General features: G+C 38.5%; 3 protein-coding genes across 10 annotated transcripts; 2 read left to right on the top strand and 1 right to left on the bottom strand.

Annotated features, from left to right (window-relative positions):
* Positions 1-597: 597 nt before the first annotated feature.
* LOC131298182 (transcription factor TGA1-like) lies at positions 598-8,095 on the top strand. 5 transcript variants are annotated; one of them, XM_058323524.1, is made up of 11 exons: positions 598-1,034; positions 1,308-1,371; positions 2,006-2,065; positions 2,536-2,701; positions 2,797-2,871; positions 3,422-3,481; positions 3,634-3,711; positions 3,834-3,900; positions 4,616-4,887; positions 5,437-5,661; positions 7,520-8,095. In XM_058323524.1, the coding sequence occupies exons 4-11, from the start codon at positions 2,546-2,548 to the stop codon at positions 7,670-7,672; spliced, it is 1,086 nt and encodes a 361-aa protein (XP_058179507.1). In that variant the 5' UTR covers positions 598-1,034; positions 1,308-1,371; positions 2,006-2,065; positions 2,536-2,545; the 3' UTR covers positions 7,673-8,095. The 5 variants fall into 5 exon arrangements, with proteins under 5 accessions (XP_058179507.1, XP_058179503.1, XP_058179505.1 ...); XM_058323522.1 differs by lacking the exon at positions 2,006-2,065 and having other exon boundaries at positions 599-1,034; XM_058323523.1 differs by lacking the exon at positions 598-1,034 and having other exon boundaries at positions 1,068-1,371.
* Positions 8,096-9,324: 1,229 nt separating this feature from the next.
* LOC131298181 (pentatricopeptide repeat-containing protein At4g39620, chloroplastic) lies at positions 9,325-12,072 on the top strand. The gene is made up of 2 exons (XM_058323519.1): positions 9,325-9,723; positions 10,752-12,072. Exons 1-2 carry the CDS (start codon positions 9,382-9,384, stop codon positions 11,814-11,816), a joined length of 1,407 nt encoding a protein of 468 aa, XP_058179502.1. The 5' UTR covers positions 9,325-9,381; the 3' UTR covers positions 11,817-12,072.
* A 1,085-nt stretch (positions 12,073-13,157) lies between these two features.
* Positions 13,158-16,702, bottom strand: LOC131298180 (uncharacterized). Of its 4 annotated transcripts, none has more exons than XM_058323514.1 (7): positions 16,435-16,702; positions 15,398-15,618; positions 14,863-15,201; positions 14,726-14,772; positions 14,330-14,392; positions 13,784-13,916; positions 13,158-13,549 (listed from the first exon to the last, which is right to left on the bottom strand). In XM_058323514.1, exons 2-7 carry the CDS (start codon positions 15,522-15,524, stop codon positions 13,533-13,535), a joined length of 726 nt encoding a protein of 241 aa, XP_058179497.1. In that variant the 5' UTR covers positions 15,525-15,618; positions 16,435-16,702; the 3' UTR covers positions 13,158-13,532. The 4 variants fall into 4 exon arrangements, with proteins under 4 accessions (XP_058179497.1, XP_058179498.1, XP_058179499.1 ...); XM_058323515.1 differs by having other exon boundaries at positions 15,398-15,613; positions 16,435-16,645; XM_058323516.1 differs by lacking the exon at positions 13,784-13,916 and having other exon boundaries at positions 16,435-16,696.
* Between the last annotated feature and the right edge of the window lie 1,569 nt (positions 16,703-18,271).

The following is an 18,271-nucleotide window of genomic DNA, read 5'->3' as shown; positions in this document are numbered from 1 at the left end:
TCAATCTTAAACAAATTTTCAAAGCGCTAAGCGCGAACTTGAGCCTTGGTCACGTAATTTTTGGGCCTTCGCTCCTTCTCTCAATTAGTCAATCCTCAACCTCGCAAATTCTAGTAATTTGAAATATTTCTAAAAGACACCACCACACATTTGTGTGGAGTGGAGAATGAGTTTGAAGTATCACGTGGCGGTATACCATGAACATTGAATAATTTTTTCGCATGCATATTTTATGGCTTAGACTTGAGCTCTAGTATATTTGCTTACTTAGAGCAACTCCAACCAAGCTCTATAATGCTCCAAATTTCTATATTGAGTGAAATTTTTGAAATTTATCTCATTTTTTCATAAACTTTTTGTGTTTCATAGGAGAATTTTAGAGGGATCTATTGTCTTTTTTAGAGATTTGGTCTCTAAATTTACATTTGAGCCTTAAAAAATGGAGACCTCACTTCCATTTTAAAAGCCAAATTTCTAAAAATGACGATATATGCTTACAAGAATCCTCTATAGAAGTACAAAAAAGTGGGAAAAAAAGTGAGAATAAATTATGAAATCTCCACAGATTTGAATCATTATTGGTCCTAATTAAGCCTGAAAGTTGCAAACAAACAGGCCCCAAACAGAATTTCTTTCCGCCATTCAACTTCCCGCGAACTCAAACCGCACAATCCGAATCCCCGAAACCACGCTCCGACGTCGCGCGTGGATTCCTCATTCCCTCCAAATATATCAAGGTTCACACTCACATGATCCTTCAACATACATCCCGCTTTCGATTCTCGCACTACTGTCCCCCTTTCAATCCGCACTCGCGGATTTTAGTATAGTCGAAAGATGTGCTTGAAAAACGCGATCTCGCTCTCGATTCCGCCCCGCACGCGCACGCCAATAACGTGACTCAGGTTCCCGCCGTATCCCTATCCCCACCCCCAACCGCAGCAACCCCCGGCACCGGTAAATGACGTCACACAGTTAGGGTGAACGTTAAGGACCTGCGAGGGTGCGCAGGTTAAGACTATGGAAGTGACCTGGTGCGCATATAATTTATAATGTTGTTGTTTGCTAGTGGAGATGTGACGACGAATTGATCTGTTTGACTGTAGCTCACGATCGCACACTTACTCGCATACGAGAAAAAAAACAATACTCCTAATACATACATACATACATACATGCACACAACATATTTCTATATTCACTTCTGTATCAGATTGGAGGATTATATTTTTTTGTCTCAACGGGCGTCGTTTGGCGTTGGATTATTCTCTGTTGTTATCTGTGAACGGGGTTCTAGGGTTTTGCAGAGGTCAGCTTCTCTGTTTCGTGTTTGGATAGCTGGAAATTGAACGGGGGAAATCCTCAAAGAAGGTTCGGTTTCAGTTTCTGTGTGTTATTGTGTTTGGTTATTAAGAAACTTGAGAGGAAATAAAGAAATGAGCGAAATTAAGCCAAAAAAAAACAGCTGCGTTTCATTGGATAATGGATATATATAGTTGAACATGTTTGCTTTTGTGCGGTGATGAGAAAAGATGTTTGCTTTTGTACTGTCTTTGAAGTTTGTTTTCAACGATAAAGCGAGTGTTAAGGAAAAAGAATGAGGTAAACCAACTTTAGTTTTTATTAGTCTGTTTCTGCTTTCTGAGGAACCAAACAGGGGTGGTGTTGCTGCTGTTTCTATTATTGGTTGCTGGATTTAACTTGCTCGGGGTAGTTTTCGCTAGTTAAAGGGCTAATCGGCTTGTTGAATAAGTGAGTTGTCAATGGAGTAAGTGAGTTGTCAATGGAGTAGAGTCTTGAGAGTTAATTTGAAGAGAGAGTGGTTAGAGCATGGGGTCTTGAAAGTAGTGATTTCGCAAGAACAACCATATACTTCCTCCCACGCATTTGGAATCTAAGAGTACCAAAGCCAGCTGTCTGTGGTATTTGAATCAACAGGGTTAAGACCGCTTTCCTGAACTAATTCACTTCATAGACTTCGTTGATTTGGTTTTTGTTGGTTTAGTTCTGTTGGATGCAATCTGGGATGGGAAGAAGCCCACATTCAGTTGGTTTGAGTTTCTGGGTATTTTGTTATTCTCGAGTCCTCGAAATTTTAATAATAGTGCATTGTGCGCCTTCTGCCTCTTGTACTAACGAAAAGACCTTGTCTTCATGTTGATTTAAGTCTCCAATGGAATGATTCCTTCTTTTTTTTAATCTCATCCATGGATAAACAAGAAATGGCTTTTTTTCCTCTGAAGAAGTCATCTACCATTGGAATTTGGATTTTGTACACTCTGACAATGTGTCATACTCGTAAAATTTTCCTGAGTCCTGTGCTTTACACTGCAGCTTGTCAGTTCAAAGTTCAGTTTATTATTCTGCAAGTAATCTCATAATGTGCAGTTCATTCCCTCTCTTTTAGTTAGCCTTGCAAGATCAGACTATGTTTCTTGTATGATTTTCCATTTTTCATTCAGCTTGCTAACTTCATTTTCCTAGCTTTGATTATGTAGCACTATTGAAATCTCATTAAGTTGCCTCCATTACCAGTTCAAAGAACATGAACTCTCCAACCACCCATTTTGTCACCTCAAGAAGGATGGGCATATACGAACCAATGCACCAGATTAGCATGTGGGGAGACTTTGAAGTTAATGGCTGTCAAAAAACTTCTGCTACTATGATTGTGGAGGTGGACACAAAGCTAGACAACCAGGTGCCACATTTGTAGTGCAGTGTACTTGATCTTTTATTTGCGCCCTATAATTTCTGCGTCCAAGCTAACCTTTTTGACATGTCTCATGTCTCTAGTCAGAGGATACTTCTCATGAAACACAAGGACAATTGTACAAGTTTGGCCAAGAGACAAGCAAACGTTCAGATAAGGTGAAAGTGACCACATCGTGTATTTACTTCTTCTTTCTATAGTATGTACGTCATTATATTGATGCTCCTTAGTCACTCACATGCTAAAGAGAGTTAAACCAAACAAACATACCATACATGGACCAAATGTGAATAGAAGACTTGAATGCCAGACCCCCAGTATGAAAACTCTGTATGCTAGATCACGAATTGTCCCAAAAGATTAAGCTATTATTTGTCCAGTGACATGATCATAATTATAACATTTCCATTGTTTGACACTTGCATATTGTGTATGAAATTATGAATCATTCTATATCTCATATTAGCATATGACAATTTTATCCTAAATACATTACCAAGACCACCATATCCTCATCGTAGCTCGCTGTTTTTATGTGAGATTTATTTTTATTTATTTTTATCGTTATTCACTTTCTCTGAGGGAAATAGTTTCCTCTGTTTCGAACAATCATGGTAATTTTCTCAACAATGAAGTTATTTCTTGTATAGTCTCCAACTTTTTCTCAACACTAGTCTGTAAGACCTGAATTTGCATATCGATTTTCAGGCACTTAGACGTCTTGCACAAAACCGGGAGGCCGCTCGCAAAAGCCGTTTGCGGAAAAAGGTCAGTATTGGATATATGGATGTGCATTGTCATATTGAAGTTCTTTCGTTGATTTTGCTTGCTGAATCCTTAGTATATGAAGCTCAGCTTAATTTTACTTGATAGGCCCATCAATGTTAGTACATTAAGCTCGGCTGAATTTTGCTTTATAGGCTCATGTTCAGCAGTTAGAAGCAAGTCGTCTGAAATTAATACAATTGGAACAAGAGCTTGAACGAGCTAGGCATCAGGTAAGCGGAATATTGACTTGTTGCATTGCATCTGTTCATTGCTATGCTGATAAAGAGAATATTTCCCTTTTGTATTTCCATATGAGAGAAATTATAGTAAACCTGTAAATGCTTTATTGCAGGGTCTGTATCTAGGTGGTGGTGGATTGGATACTAGTCCTATAGAATACTCTGGAAGTGTAAACTCAGGTTTGTCAGTTGATTTGTGTCCACCATTATGATTCCTTTGAACCTCTTAAGTCTCAAATATTGCTGCCAATGTTAAGTGTTGCAAACCCATGGTAGGTTTTCAGGGAAGCTGGAGTTCTTTCAAATGGGGTACTGATAGGGAAAACAACAGTTAATGGAGTTCTTATGTCGATTTCCTAGCTATTTGTATGTTCAAAGAGACTTAGTATATCTTGTCTAGATTTTTTTTGTGGCAACAAGCTTGAAGTTCCAGAATGTTAATTTTATGCTTCGGAAAAATACTCCACAATTCCAGTTTGTTTATCAGCACTATTTTCCATTTAAATCTAATCCTTTTGAAGCCTTGGATGCTTGGTAATCTCCTTTGCCACCAAAAACGTATGATAACTGCTGTTATGTAAATAAGGCAGACATTAAATATATGTTCTCATAAAAATTATACGATTATATTAGATTCTGTGTGATGATGTTTCCCCTGGTTTTGGATATGGACCATTGGTGGACAAAAATTCCTGAGAGACTTGTAACTGCACTCACCAAAATACGTCTTTAACCTGAAAGTATCATTTTAGCATTTTTAGAAAATCCTATGATGTATCTATATGGCCCTTATGCAGTTATTACCTGCAATACACTTCACTTTCAACCTAGGTTTTGATATTCAGTCTTTCAAGTCGGTTTATCCTGTAATATTCATGTTAAAGTATCTTTGCAGGTATTGCCATATTTGAGCTGGAGTATGGACAATGGGTGGAAAAACACAAGAGACAAATTTCCGACTTAAGGACCGCTTTGACTTCTCATATGCTTGATAATGACCTTCTCATCCTGGTTGAGGGTAGCATGAACCACTATGGTGATCTCTTCCGCATGAAAGCAACTGCTGCAAAAGCTGATGTCTTCTATCTTATGTCTGGCATATGGAAGACATCTGCTGAACGCTTTTTCCTGTGGATCGGAGGGTTTCGCCCTTCAGAGCTTCTAAAGGTAATGCATTGTTCAGTTAAATAGGATTATTTGCAATCTTACACTAAGGCAATCAAGAGGTTGAACTGGTGAATTTTCTTCTTTTGCTCCTTTGATGAAAAGACTTTCCAGTTTTAACTGATAGGAGTTTGACGCTGATAGTATCTACTACTGAAATGAGCCTGAATAGAACCTAGTAACGAAAACTGGTGATCTTACACCTCTACCTAAGCATTGAAGTTTAAATGTATATTGGTGGATACAACTGTTTGTGGTTGGATTGTATATTGCATCTTTTGCCCCATTGCCATGTTTGATTTGGAACAGGTGAACTGGTTTTGATTTTTACACAGATGGTTGCTGGAAAAGTCAAAACTAACTGAGATTTGAATTCAGGAAAATGTTTTTTTCTGGTTGATAAACAAAAAGCTAATGGGCCTAAGAACTTCCTTCTGATTTTTCTTTTTGGAATTCCGGTGCACTCCTTGTACAGAAAGGAAAGCTCGTCTAATTGCTACTGTTCTCAAATGTGAAGTAACGCTTCCTTGAAATCTTCTATCTTCATCACAGGTTCTCGTCCCACAGCTTGACCTAAGATTGACAGAGGAACAGGTTTTTGATATCTGTAACCTTAAACAATCATGTCAGCAAGCAGAAGATGCTCTTTCACAAGGAATGGAGAAACTTCAGCAAATTCTGGCTGAAGCTGTAGCAAGTGGTCAACTTGGTGAAGCAAGTTACATCCCACAGATGACCATGGAGAAGTTAGAAGCCCTTGTGAGGTTTGTAAATCAGGTAATGATGTTACTTCTAATTGAGTTTTCCATAGGTTCATATATCATTATCCATAGACAAATAATAAAACTATATTATTTGTCTATAATAAAAGTTATAGACACGTGTGTGTGTGAGAGAGACAGTTTTTTTTTTTTTCCTTTTTTGATCGAGGGCTCCAGGTGTTTACCAAGCAGAGTATCGAATTCTTTAACATTGTCGATTTGCACTGAGCACTTCCATGCTTTAAAATCAGGAATAGTGTGGTCGTTTTGATCCATATAGCAGTCGGAACTGGAACGTGCATTTAGAAGTGAATTTGATCGCAGAAAAGGGCACAGAGTTCGATGAAGGTGAAAGAAACTTCAGTTGTCTCTAAGGAAACTTCAGTTGATACCTGTTCTTGTGTGTCTTGAAGATACCATTACCGATTGTTCAAAACAATAAGAAGTTTCAGGACTTGGTTTTGGAAATTACTTTCTAATTACCGACTTGTTTTGGTCAAAGGCCAATTACTCAAAGAAGGTTTAATGAAACAAAGCTAAGAGTTCATATTGTTAGACTTGTCATGTGGGTTACCGTTAAATCCAGATAACGGATCTGCTCATCTGGGTAAACCCTTTTATGATGTTTGAGAGTCGTGTTTTCCATTATTATAAGACTTATTGTCAGGTTTCTTGGTGATAAGGTTTAGGTGGTTTCAGTTTTCTATAATTTTTCTGGAAAAAGGAAGAAACTGATAAACTGGCTGGTTCAATCTTTCATTTGTAAAAGAATTTTCATTTGTTTTACCAGAAAAACCTATCTGATAGCATAGGTTCGATAGTTTCTAGTAAGCCTCATCAGAAGGTATTAAGTATTCCCACAATGAGTTGAGGAGATTTCTCCCTTATTGTATGTTTCCCTGTTAAAAGTTTGTATGTGCATATAGTGCACATGTGTATTTTTGCGAGTAAAATTATGGAGTCTGATGTACGATCCCTTTCAGGTTTATCCAAATGCAAGTCACCCGGTTTTGGTGGTTATTTTTCGTTACCATTCTATTGCGTAATGAACATTGAGTAAATCATGATCTGGGCTCCATAAACTCTTTACCTTCATGTTTATCTCTTAGCTAGCAGTTATGCTTATTCGGTTATTCCAAATCAATCTGAGAGCATTGCGTAGTTTTAGTCCTCTCTGTCTTGCTCACCCCCTTTTCTTATCTGTTCTGTCCATAGAAACTTTCCTCTCAGGAAATTCTCCTCAAATTCCACATTGCTGTTCGTTGGAGTTTGTCCCACATCGGTTAATTATCTCCTCCAAAACTAGTATATGAGCCAGGGCGGCCTCTCCATTCCTAGCCAATTTGGAATTGGATGCTTTAACATGGTATCAGAGCTAGATTTTCAAAGGCGTTTTCCCATTGTTTGTGCCATAGTTGCACTCTATTTCAGTGTGATTCGTGTATTGCGGATCCTTTGTTGACCTCTCCACGTGCGAGTAGGGGATCGCACGTGTGGGGGAGTGTTGGAGTTTGTCCCACATCGGTTAATTATCTCTTCCAAAACTAGTAGTTGAGCCTGGGCGGGCTCTCCACTCCTAGCCAATTGGCTTGGAGTTGGATGTTTTAACACTGTTGTATATTTCACTTGGCCACCACTTAAACCTCAACTGTTTACACAGCATAAAGGGTTATATGGTTCTGAGTCTTGTTGTCTTTTCCTACAATACAGGTGATGGTTACATGAATCATTAGAGATTATAACTCATAGATGTAGAAATACATATACACATAAATGCATATGTGCATGTCAAAACAGCCTATAGATATACATTTATGTTTGAAGTTTCTTAATGTGTTTCTTCCTCTTTCTTTTATTTTTGTTTCTCAAAACAGGCAGATCATCTAAGGCAGGAAACCCTGCAACAAATGTATCGCATCCTAAACACCCGCCAAGCAGCCCGGGGCCTACTTGCCTTGGGAGAGTACATTCAGCGTCTTCGGGATCTGAGTTCACTCTGGTCTAATCATCAACCTGAACCTTCCTAGTCGTACAGTGGAAGAAGCTAGATATTATCTCCAGCAGAAATCATGCTTCAGCAGCATGTACCTCTTGCTAAACTTCATTGGAGTGAGGGACAGAATCCCAGCTGCTGACCTTTTACAAGCAGGCTCCCATATTCGAGAAGTACACGTGGATGACTGTTTTTATCAAGAGGGTACTAGTTTTTGTTTCCGTGCTTGTACATTATTACCTTATAGTGAGGGGCAGTTTTAGGTTCATTGGAGTCTCTATCCAGAATTTATCATGTAAAATGCCAGTTACAGTGATTTCTTTGTACTTTGAGTTTTTGTGGTAATGTATTCATGTAATGCCCTACATTGATTTTCAGTGGTTGTAAATTACATCATGGAACATGCTTCGGAATGAGGAATAAGTTATTGAATCTCCACAGAAACTTGTGGAGGATATGCGTATTGTTTGCATTACAAATGCCTAGGTACAATGTTTATAAGCTGGCTTAATGGGTTCTATTCTATCCAGATTTGCCGTTTTCGTTCTCCTTTCCATTTCTTTCATTTTCCTTTTGAAGTTGCTGGTTAGCTGTATCTCGCTTGTAAACTTGAAAGAATTCTCAATTCTAGATAGGTCAAACGTCAGAGTTCTTTGATGTAACTACACTTTCCTTCTACTCAGTCATTTGTGATCTGTTAATCATAAGAAAATTGAGTTTCGTAGCTTGTTACGTCTTCGTTTTGAACATATAAAGAAGGCCAATTGTTGGGGGACTTTTTTCGTCCGAAATTCTCATCACTTGATTAAAATTTGTTCTTCTTAAAGCTCATCTCTAGTAGTGAAACGCAAGAAAATGGACCAAATCGGTTTTAAGAAAGTGAAAAAGTAAGCCAAATCTTGCTTTTTTATTCCGTTCAAAACAAAAATAAGACCAATGTTGATAGTTTTATTTTTGAGATTGAGAATAGACCATTTCTCCTCATTATTTGATTCGGTACATCTTACGGCTTTTACCATAGTGGTTAAGGTTAATCATGTCTCCCATGTGATTAATAGAAAATTGCAACACTTACCAGCGATACCACGTGATTTATAGAAAACTGCAACGCTTACCAGCGATACCACGTGACGTGTTGACGTGATCCCTCTGTTCTACTCATGAGGTGTTTGGGCAGCTTAGCCTCAAGCCTCATCCTTTGCACGCACAACCTGACCATAAGTAGAACCATGACACCATATCAGCACGCACACAACTAGCGTCACACTTGCTCTAAAATAAATATTGCAGAAAGTCTACTGGCACAGCAAATCTGTGTACAGATTGTGCACAAATTTCTATGTGGGATTCACTAAGGGTCCTATACAAGTGATCCGAGCCGTTCATTATGTTTAAAACATTTTTTCAAGGGCTCCCGCGAAAAAATCAGCTCAATCCAATACCTATAAGTACTTGATCTAATCGTCTAAATTTTCATTCTGTAAAAAAATGAAAAGTTAAATGATTAAATCAAGCATTTATATGTATCGAATTGAGCTGATTTTTCGCGGAGTCCCTTGAAAAAATGTTTTAAACATAATGAAAGGCTCGGATTATTTGTGTGGAACTCGTAATGAGCCTCACACAGAAATCTGTGCACAAATTTGCTGTGCCAGTAGACAGGTTCATTTTGTTTGATCTCCACACCACCCCCGTCTTTTTGCTTCAGCACAATCGCTGTTTCTAAATCCAATCCCTCCAAACATGCCCCTAAATCTCTCTCCTTGCTCGCTTCAATTCTCCTCTACACCCATTTCCACTTTGAAATCAACCCGACCCACTTCCTCAGGTCCGCATCTATGTCTTCCTCGGAAACCCAATTCCAGTACTGTCCGCTCTCCGACCCGACCCAGGAGGAAAACGGGCTCGACGGCGGAGAAGAGGTCGGAGACGGAGGAGCTGGTTCGTGTGCTTCTGAGGAATTTTGACGACAAGAGGCCGTTGGTATCGACGCTGAGTAAGTACGTTAAGGTTGTGAGAGTGGAACACTGTTTTCTCCTGTTTGAAGAGCTTGGGAAGAGTGACAAGTGGCTTCAATGCCTTGAGGTTAGCACACCTCTCTCTTTGTCACACACGGTTGTTATGCATTTTGATTTTGTGGATGCTTTGAATTTGTTCATTTTGTGCTGGAATTGTTCGGTTTGGGTTTGGGTTTTGACGGCAAAGAGTAAGAGAGATGGAGAAAATTTATTGGAGACCGTGTCCAGAGTTTTTGAGACCCAAAACGAACAAATCAACGTTTTTATAGTGGTTATTTGATTTTGTGAGACCCTTCCCTTACCACACGAGCATCACGTTGGGTTTGTGAAGCCTGATTCAGTTTAATTTGCACTTTGGTGAAAGGGTGTTGTGATAGATTACAGGGTACTATGTACGATAATTGGCGATGGAAACCTTAGCTTATAAATACATGTTATAAGCAATGGATGTAACTGTACTTCATTCTTCATTCAATATACGTGGATGAATTCACCTACACAGTTGGGAATCACGTAAAAACTAAAAACTGAGTCTTGCGTTCTTTGTTTCTTGCTTGATTGTTCTTATTGGTTTAGCCGATTTCTCAACACATAAATTACCGTAACGTACCCACTTGTGGTTTTAAGTAGATAGATATAGTTGAAACTGAACTTCTTGTCATCAACCCATCTGTAAATTTCAGCTACTGCACATCATGTTGTCAACAATTATTACCTTTAGGCCGCTATGTACAATGTTTTGTCAGATTGGTTGTCTGGCGGTTATGTAGTTCTTTCTGATTGTTGCATTCAAATGCTGAAATTGCAGTCCTCTTGGACTTGTTGTCCAATCACCTGTATGACCAATCAAAAGGGACTTTAGTTCACAGTTTCAAGGCTGTATTGCTTTGGTTACACTTGCAATAACTGGTAATCATAGCAGGGCCATTTCATAGGTATATGGTTTACTGTGTTGGTGAATTACTTGTGTAGATAATATGGTTTGTATCTGGTGGGTTGGCTGCCAACCTCAAGTGAGGAAATTTAGAGGTGCTTCTTGTTGTTGACTTAGTGGTGTAAACATTCAATTCTTTCACTTATATATCTCATATTTAGGTCTACAGGTGGATGCAAAAACAAAGGTGGTACATAGCTGACAATGGGGTCTACTCAAAGTTAATATCTGTGATGGGAAAGAAAGGCCAAACCCGGATGGCCATGTGGCTCTTCTCTGAGATGCGTAATAGTGGGTGCCGCCCGGACACGTCAGTTTATAATGCTCTCATCACTGCCCACCTCCACTCGCGAGACAAATCCAGGGCCTTGGACAAAGCTATTGGCTACTTTGACAAGATGAAGGGAATGGAAAAGTGTAGACCCAACATTGTAACGTATAATATTCTGCTCAGAGCTTTTGCTCAGGCACGAAACGTCGATAAAGTTGTTACTTTGTTCAAGGATCTTGATGAGAGCATCGTTAGCCCTGATATCTTCACATTTAATGGTGTAATGGATGCCTATGGAAAAAATGGAATGATTAGAGAAATGGAGTCGGTCCTTTCCCGCATGAAGAGTAATCAGTGTAAGCCAGATGTCATCACTTTTAATTTGCTAATTGATGCATATGGGAAGAAACAAGAATTTGAGAAGATGGAACAAGTTTTCAAAAGTTTGTTGCGTTCTAAGGAGAAACCAACACTTCCCACCTTCAATTCTATGATCACAAACTACGGGAAAGCACGACTTAGGGAGAAAGCAGAGCTTGTTTTTAAGAGAATGAATGAAATGGGATACACCCCAAGCTTCATTACTTATGAATGCATGATTATGATGTATGGGTACTGTGATTGTGTTTCAAAGGCTAGGGGCATATTTGATGGGGTAATGGCATCTGGGCTGGAGCCGAGGGTTTCTACCCTAAATGCCATGCTTGACGTTTACTGCATGAATGGTTTACAAATTGAAGCAGACACGTTGTTTGAGAGCTCACGTAATACCAGGGTTTCCTCAGATTCCTCCACTTACAAGCTTCTATATAAAGCCTACACTAAAGCCAACATGAAGGAGCTTCTAAAAAAATTGCTGGCGCACATGGACAAAGATGGTGTAATCCCTAATAAGAGGTTCTTCCTTGATGCTTTGGGAGCCTTTGGGTCTTCTACAGCAACCAAAGTTGGTTGAGTGGGCTAAAAGATGTTGTAAGGGAACAAGTGCAAGTAGTGGACATTTTTGCTTGGTGAGTCTTCTCTTTCTTTCAACTAACCTAGGATTTACTAACAGCAGGGGGTTTTCATACTGGCCTCTCAAGTCTTGTGTATTTTGTTTTTGGTATGTATGTCTTTCTTCTCCGTGAGCTCCGTCACTGACTGTTTTTGTTTTGGTGCCAACCCTGTGATTCTTGATGAAGTTTTGTTTCTATATCATTCAATTTTTTTTTTTTTTTTTGGGCTCTATTTAAGGCCTCACAGCTTTGATTTGGGTCTTAAATGTGGAGTCTAATTCATCAAATCCTTTTATTGCTATGACTTCATGAGTAATGGGCTCTAAAATAGAGTGCTATATTTGCTGTAACAAACGATCAGCATCAGCCCTATATCCTGAAAACTGACCCGGGATTATCCTTTACTGAGTATTGAATGAAATTTGAAACTTTGTTAGAGGATTACTCTGAACAAGAAATCCCATTGCAACAAAGAAACACACTAGAAACATCATATAATTATACTGAGTTTGGTGAATGAACGTTGAGCCAGGGCTGTACAAAGCAATGCAATTCCCACTGAGCCCTTGGTTTTTCGTTTAGAGAAATTGTTGCCTTGCAATTCAGATGTTCTTATCGCATACAAAGAAATATATTGTGGATTGGGCTGTGTAACGTTTTTCATTTTAAGTAGCTCAGTTTTGTCCCGCAACATGTTGTAGAGCACTATGAGATAATCGAGGGGGGAAATGTAAGTCTGAGCCATCCTCAGTTCTAGTTGGTATTGATATCGACCAGTGAAGAGAATCTGAAGGAGAACATTACAAGGTTAACTGAATGATGTGAATTCCGGAAATATGGGAGGGTTTAGGATACCCTGCAGAATGCAGAATCCTTGTGAAAATAACAGCACAACGATAAGATATTGATAAAGGAGTAGCTTGAAAACTCTCATATGCAAACTTCATGGGTCATCGGAAAACATCATAGGGCAAACTCAGATAACTTCTTTTTTTTTTTTTGATCGGCCAAACTCATAACTTGGTATATAGTAATGACTGCATTTGACCAAGAACATTCAACCAAGAAAATCTCATGCTCAAGTATGAGTTTGTGAAAACAATTCAACTTCAGTTCAATGCTACACACATTAAAAGGTTATTGCCATTGTGTTGAAACCTTCTTATTCTACTCCCTTAACTTGAGACACAGCTGTTTCAAGGGTTTTCTTGTCAATCACGTCATGTCAGACATCAAGATTGATCTTCTACTTCAACAGTGGTTCTTCTTTATGGTGTTTTTATTTTTCTAAATAAAGAATGGAAGCACAAAAGTAGAAGGTTTTTTGATAATAAGATGTCTCCTGTTCAAGTAGCAATCTCAGCAGCAGGTTTCAATCCGATCAACAAAGCTAGGTATCACTTCTGTCCATTTGTACAGTTTCACATACTTTTCATCACTCCATTGAAAGTGCTCTTAACTATGAGGAGATCATCTCATCAGCATTGCAAATAAATCTTGGCGTGTGGGGGAAGGTGAACAAAAATACAAGGTAAACTACATCGGCCTCCCCTCCAATAAACTACCCTAACTAGATAACATGGCAAACGATAAGTGACTATTGCACATTTAAGCAACCTTGCATTAGGAGTGCTACCGAAACTTCAATCCGCAGGTTTCATTGAATTGGCAGCAGTTCATCCTTCTTCTGACTCTGCAAATTAAGAGTTACGAGATCAGTTCAATAAGAGAGCGGCAATTCTCCATTCAAGGAAAAATTACTGTGATTTTCAACACTACTCGTAGGAAAACATATGAGATTCCCACTGGAAAAAAGAAACAGCATCAATGCTGAAGTAACTGGATTTGTTTCTCTTTTTATTCACTTGACGCGCAGATGCTAAACGTGATAACAGAAAAGGACATAGAAATCACAAGTGAAACATACCACGAATGCATTCCATGTTGTCTTCTTTATAGACACCAAGGGGTGAACCATGGACAGATAAAAGCATCTCACCGTGCTTTGGAAGCCTTAACGTTTTAGGAGTCATTCCAACAGACATCCTATGACTAGTCACCTGCAATTACAGTTTTATAAATAAGAAAGGTGCTCAAGGCATTGTCAAGCTCTACAAATAGAGAACAACAACTTGTCAAGCATTGCTTTAGCTTCCAAGGGCCAAGAAGAAACGGCAGGACCTCTTAAAAGAAACTAATATTATTATGCATTTCCGTAGTTTGTAGGTTAAAAAGTGCTTTGGCTAAATGTGTCTACTTAACTATACTTGGGTTACATATTTTCTTTTTCTTACTCCAATTGAATGATAGATGAAAAAAGATTTATTTTCAAACTCAGTTGTGCAGTCAAGTTGGTGGTTTGACGTCCTCTTTACATCTGCAAATTCACATGGATTTGAACTTTCAAGTTTAAATGAAACCAAAGCTCAGATATAAACAAAAGACCGAGTACTACAGTCAAGAAGCTACAAACCCCTGGTGTTTGGAGGCCGTCGTGCAGACCAAACATTTGAGTATCAGATGGCTCCTCCAAAACCTACAAAATACAAATCCAAAGAAGAATATAAGATAGATCATGAGAATAACACCATTCTTGGATAACTTTTACACCTATGATATATTGCCAGGGCAAGGAAACACCCAGAAAAATTACTGATTAGCTTCAAGTGATGATTGAAAACCATTATAACTTTTCTTATCAGTCACTAAGATTAACATTTCAGAAGAAAATATTGATCAGTAAGGAAAAGCGGCTACAAAATACAGAGAGAGAGAGAGAGAGAGAGAGAGAGAGAGAGAGAGAGAGAGAGAGAGAGTTGCATTTAAACACAACTGTGGCTAACCCAAAAGAAATCAGAAGAGAACATACGAAATCCTTGGTCTGGAGATTATCCGCACCAAGAAGGCTCGCTCTGGCTGTCAAAGTGTCACCAATAAAAAGGATCACATAAGCTCCAATTGAAGCACAAATTCAAATTCAAGACCCATGAAATAAATTATTCATACCAGCCAGGCTTGAAAATTCAAAGCCGCCAGAGGATGGAAATGCAGTAGAGCAGTCAGGATAAGCCGCTGACATCTGACGTAAAAGAGAAGCATGTATGTCTATTCCATCAGCCTGGTTCATCGGCATAGTACCATCTTTATCCTTCCACTGCACTTCATATTGTCCATCTTTTCCATTTTTAACAACTTCAAGATCCGGAAGGTTTTCCCTGAAAAATTGCAGTACAGGAATCTGCCGTTGTTCCTTACTGAATTTTGACCGAAGCAGACGCAACCCAGTTAGCAAATGGTCAATCTCCACATCACGAATGGCCCTGATTGCAGCACTTTCACGATCAACTGTAAAAGGATAGAACCTAAAACTAAAGCGAAGAAGTATACTTTGATGCAGTCTATAAAACAAGGAAGGAAACGTAAATTCACAGAAGTGGCTAAAATCGGAAGAAACGCCAACCTAGAAAAATATATTTCCAAAATTGGATTTGAGCAAAAAAGCAGTAAAAAGATCAGAATAACAATTGAGAGAAATTCATACCATCTTGGTCTATGAATGTATCTTCTTTCTTTTCAAATTTGGGATCCTCTGGACTAGCACCATCTATGTTGCCTAAGGGAGATGAGGCGGATTGTTTAACAGTCCTCTTAGCTCTTCGTTTTGGCATTGAAAATCGTAGCCCTACAAAGATGGCTTGACCGATTCACCGCCTTCACCAGGACAATGGTATAAGCAAATCCCTAGCAAACCTAACACCTAACCTGACAGATAAAATTGGATAATTACTCGACTGACAACCTTGACATATAAACGTGAAGGAAAATGGCTTTAAATGATGGGAATAGCAGACAAATTAATAAGTTGTTCCAATCATGTAACTGTATCTGTGCGATGCCCTACAAAGGAATCAAGGCCCGTCTCAAAAACTTGTCAAATCAATCAAGTTATGGTATTTTCAAAAAAAAATCACATAATCCTGCAAACAGATTCGCACAAAAAATGCAGTTTCTCGTATATCTGGATAACCAAAAGCATTTGCAAAATCAAAATCCTCCAAAAACTATCAAACCCAGTTCAGGGAAGACTCACTAAAGTAACATTATCTGTTTATAACTTCAAAATTCTGATATATTTGTACAAGAAGCCCCAACTAAATGACGAATCTCACAATACATTCATGCGACAAAAAAAAGAAAGCCCTTGTTCGACACATTCCATCAAACAATTGGAATACAAAAACGAAAATATTCCAACCGAAGCTAAACATCCGTAGAGACAACTAAATAGATTTCAAACCATTAAACAAGCAAATAAAGCTCAAATATGCTAAATTATTTCCAATTTTTTGTCAAGAAAGAAGCCAAAAAACATCTTGAATCGATCCTCCATAAGAGCAAGTCCAATGGGAGGATGGATAGTCATTTTCCATCCCCAAATGCCAAAACCTGGTCTCCAATGGGGAATGGAAAAGGAGATGCAATGGATTTATCCATCCCTAGATGCAAAGATGGATAATTGACAGCTCACCAAAACAACTACTTGTACGGTTGTACCAGAAAGTGGAAGGCCGGAGTTACCTGAAATTCGCCGGAAAATGGCCGGAAAACTTGAACCCGTCGGAAATTGAAAAATCTGGAAATCTGGAAAACTGGTCGGAGAGAGGGATCGCGGCCGGAGCTTCAACCTAGCCGGAGCATCTCAAATCTGGAAACCTAGGGTTTCCGGGTTTGGGGTTTCGCGGTTTGTGGTTTCAACACAGAGAGAGAGAGAGAGAGAGAGAGAGAGAGAGAAGGGGGGGTATCCTCTATGGATTTGTATTTTGTAGGTTTCGAGAGAGAGAGAGAGAGAGAGAGGGGCTCCCTTTTTTTTTCCAAGCCTATAAATCTAAAGTGTAGAGAAAAAATAAAAAAATTATACCAGTTTATTGATTTTTCTATTTTTTAACGGAAGAGTAGTAGTAGTTAAATTAATTTGAAGAAAAATAAAGTGAAGGGAAAGTTACCTATAAGACTCATTGGTTCTATTAAAAACTAAACGTTGGAAAAAAATAAGTCTTATTTTCTATTCAACTAACTTTTAACCATTTTTTCATATTAAAATATTCATTCCCTCATTTTTCCTTCCACCATTAGATTTGCTCTAAGTCTCTTACGACTAAACTTAATCTCCCTAAAATCCTTCTTGCGACTAAACTTAATTCCCCTCAAATCCTTATCGAGAAATTGGTGCGCCTCTGTACCGGTGTATTTTGGATTGTTAGATTGTGTATTTTAAAAATATTTATGCAATCCTAAGGCCGAAAATGCACCTGTACAGAGGCAAAGAAGAATTGAACTCAACATAATAAGGGTCCTGTAGTAAGAGCAAATGGTACCGTGCTTGAGCTTATCCCAAGTCGCAGTCGATGGCGCCTGAGAAACGAACGCACACTCGATTGGTGTTGGGTATGAATTTGAAATTCAAGTTGGCGGGATCTCAGTATTTTAAGGGTCCCGAAGTAGTAGGAGTAATTATTTGATCAGACCACCAGTCACAGAGTCATAGCAGTTGAGCGAAAAAAAATCTCACACCACCGGACGACGTTATTGTGGTGGTGGAACTGGCGGTTCGTGGTGGTGGGGCAACCGATTGGAAAGTGAGAGCACAGCAAACAATAGAGGAAAGTAGGGAATAATATACAGATACGATTCAAAAATACTCCTACTAAAAAATAAGTAAATTTCACTGGTACTCCTATATAAATGTCCCAGATCGTGATGGAGGAGTATGTCAAAAAGCCCCCAGTGAGACACACTATAACCTCATAACACGGTTCCTGATAAATTTTCTATTCCCTTTCGTTCCTAAATAATGTTCCCACATGCAAATTTAGACCTTTAAAAATATGCATTTTTCTGATAAAAGAATGAAATTTGTCACAAATCAATAGATATTAATGAATTCTTTTACGTTGTGAAAAAAATTTAAAATTTGCATGCATATTTTTAAAGGCCTAAATTTACGCACCGGACATTTATTTAGAAACAGAGGGAGATTATTCCCATTTCTCCATCTATCTCTCCCCACTCATTACCCCAAAATCCTCCCTCAAAAGTCAAAACCATATAAAGCCAAGTGTTTATGAATAATTTTTAGGGTAGTGATAATGCCAAAATTCTAGTGCATAAAAGTCTTGTACACTGCATATGGTACAAACTGCATATGGTACAAACCTTTAGTGCACTAGAGTTTTGACACCAATAAAAACAGTTTTGGTATTATCATTTCCCTATTTTTAACTTGTCATCTATAGTACTAATAGTTATGAAAAAATGGTAATCAATTTAAAACTACCTACCATAACCATCACCTCACTATTCCCATCCATTCTAAAAATGTGCATATACACTATGTGCCCATCTTCTAGCATACAAT

The sequence above is a fragment of the Rhododendron vialii genome, chromosome 8a (genome assembly GCF_030253575.1).
Source record: "Rhododendron vialii isolate Sample 1 chromosome 8a, ASM3025357v1".
NCBI classification, from domain to species: domain Eukaryota; kingdom Viridiplantae; phylum Streptophyta; class Magnoliopsida; order Ericales; family Ericaceae; genus Rhododendron; species Rhododendron vialii.
This window is presented reverse-complemented; position numbering and strand designations above follow the sequence as displayed.

Coding starts and splice junctions, on each gene's coding strand:
- LOC131298182 (XM_058323520.1), top strand. Junction 4,888..5,436: donor GCCCTTCAGAGCTTCTAAAG/GTAATGCATTGT, acceptor TCTTCATCACAG/GTTCTCGTCCCACAGCTTGA. Junction 5,662..7,519: donor TTGTGAGGTTTGTAAATCAG/GTAATGATGTTA, acceptor TTCTCAAAACAG/GCAGATCATCTAAGGCAGGA.
- LOC131298181 (XM_058323519.1), top strand. CDS start 9,382: ATGCCCCTAAATCTCTCTCCTTGCTCGCTTCAATTCTCCTCTACACCC. Junction 9,724..10,751: donor AGTGGCTTCAATGCCTTGAG/GTTAGCACACCT, acceptor TCTCATATTTAG/GTCTACAGGTGGATGCAAAA.
- LOC131298180 (XM_058323514.1), bottom strand. CDS start 15,524: ATGCCAAAACGAAGAGCTAAGAGGACTGTTAAACAATCCGCCTCATCT. Junction 15,202..15,397: donor TACATTCATAGACCAAGATG/GTATGAATTTCT, acceptor ATCCTTTTACAG/TTGATCGTGAAAGTGCTGCA. Junction 13,917..14,329: donor ACGGCCTCCAAACACCAGGG/GTTTGTAGCTTC, acceptor CTGTAATTGCAG/GTGACTAGTCATAGGATGTC.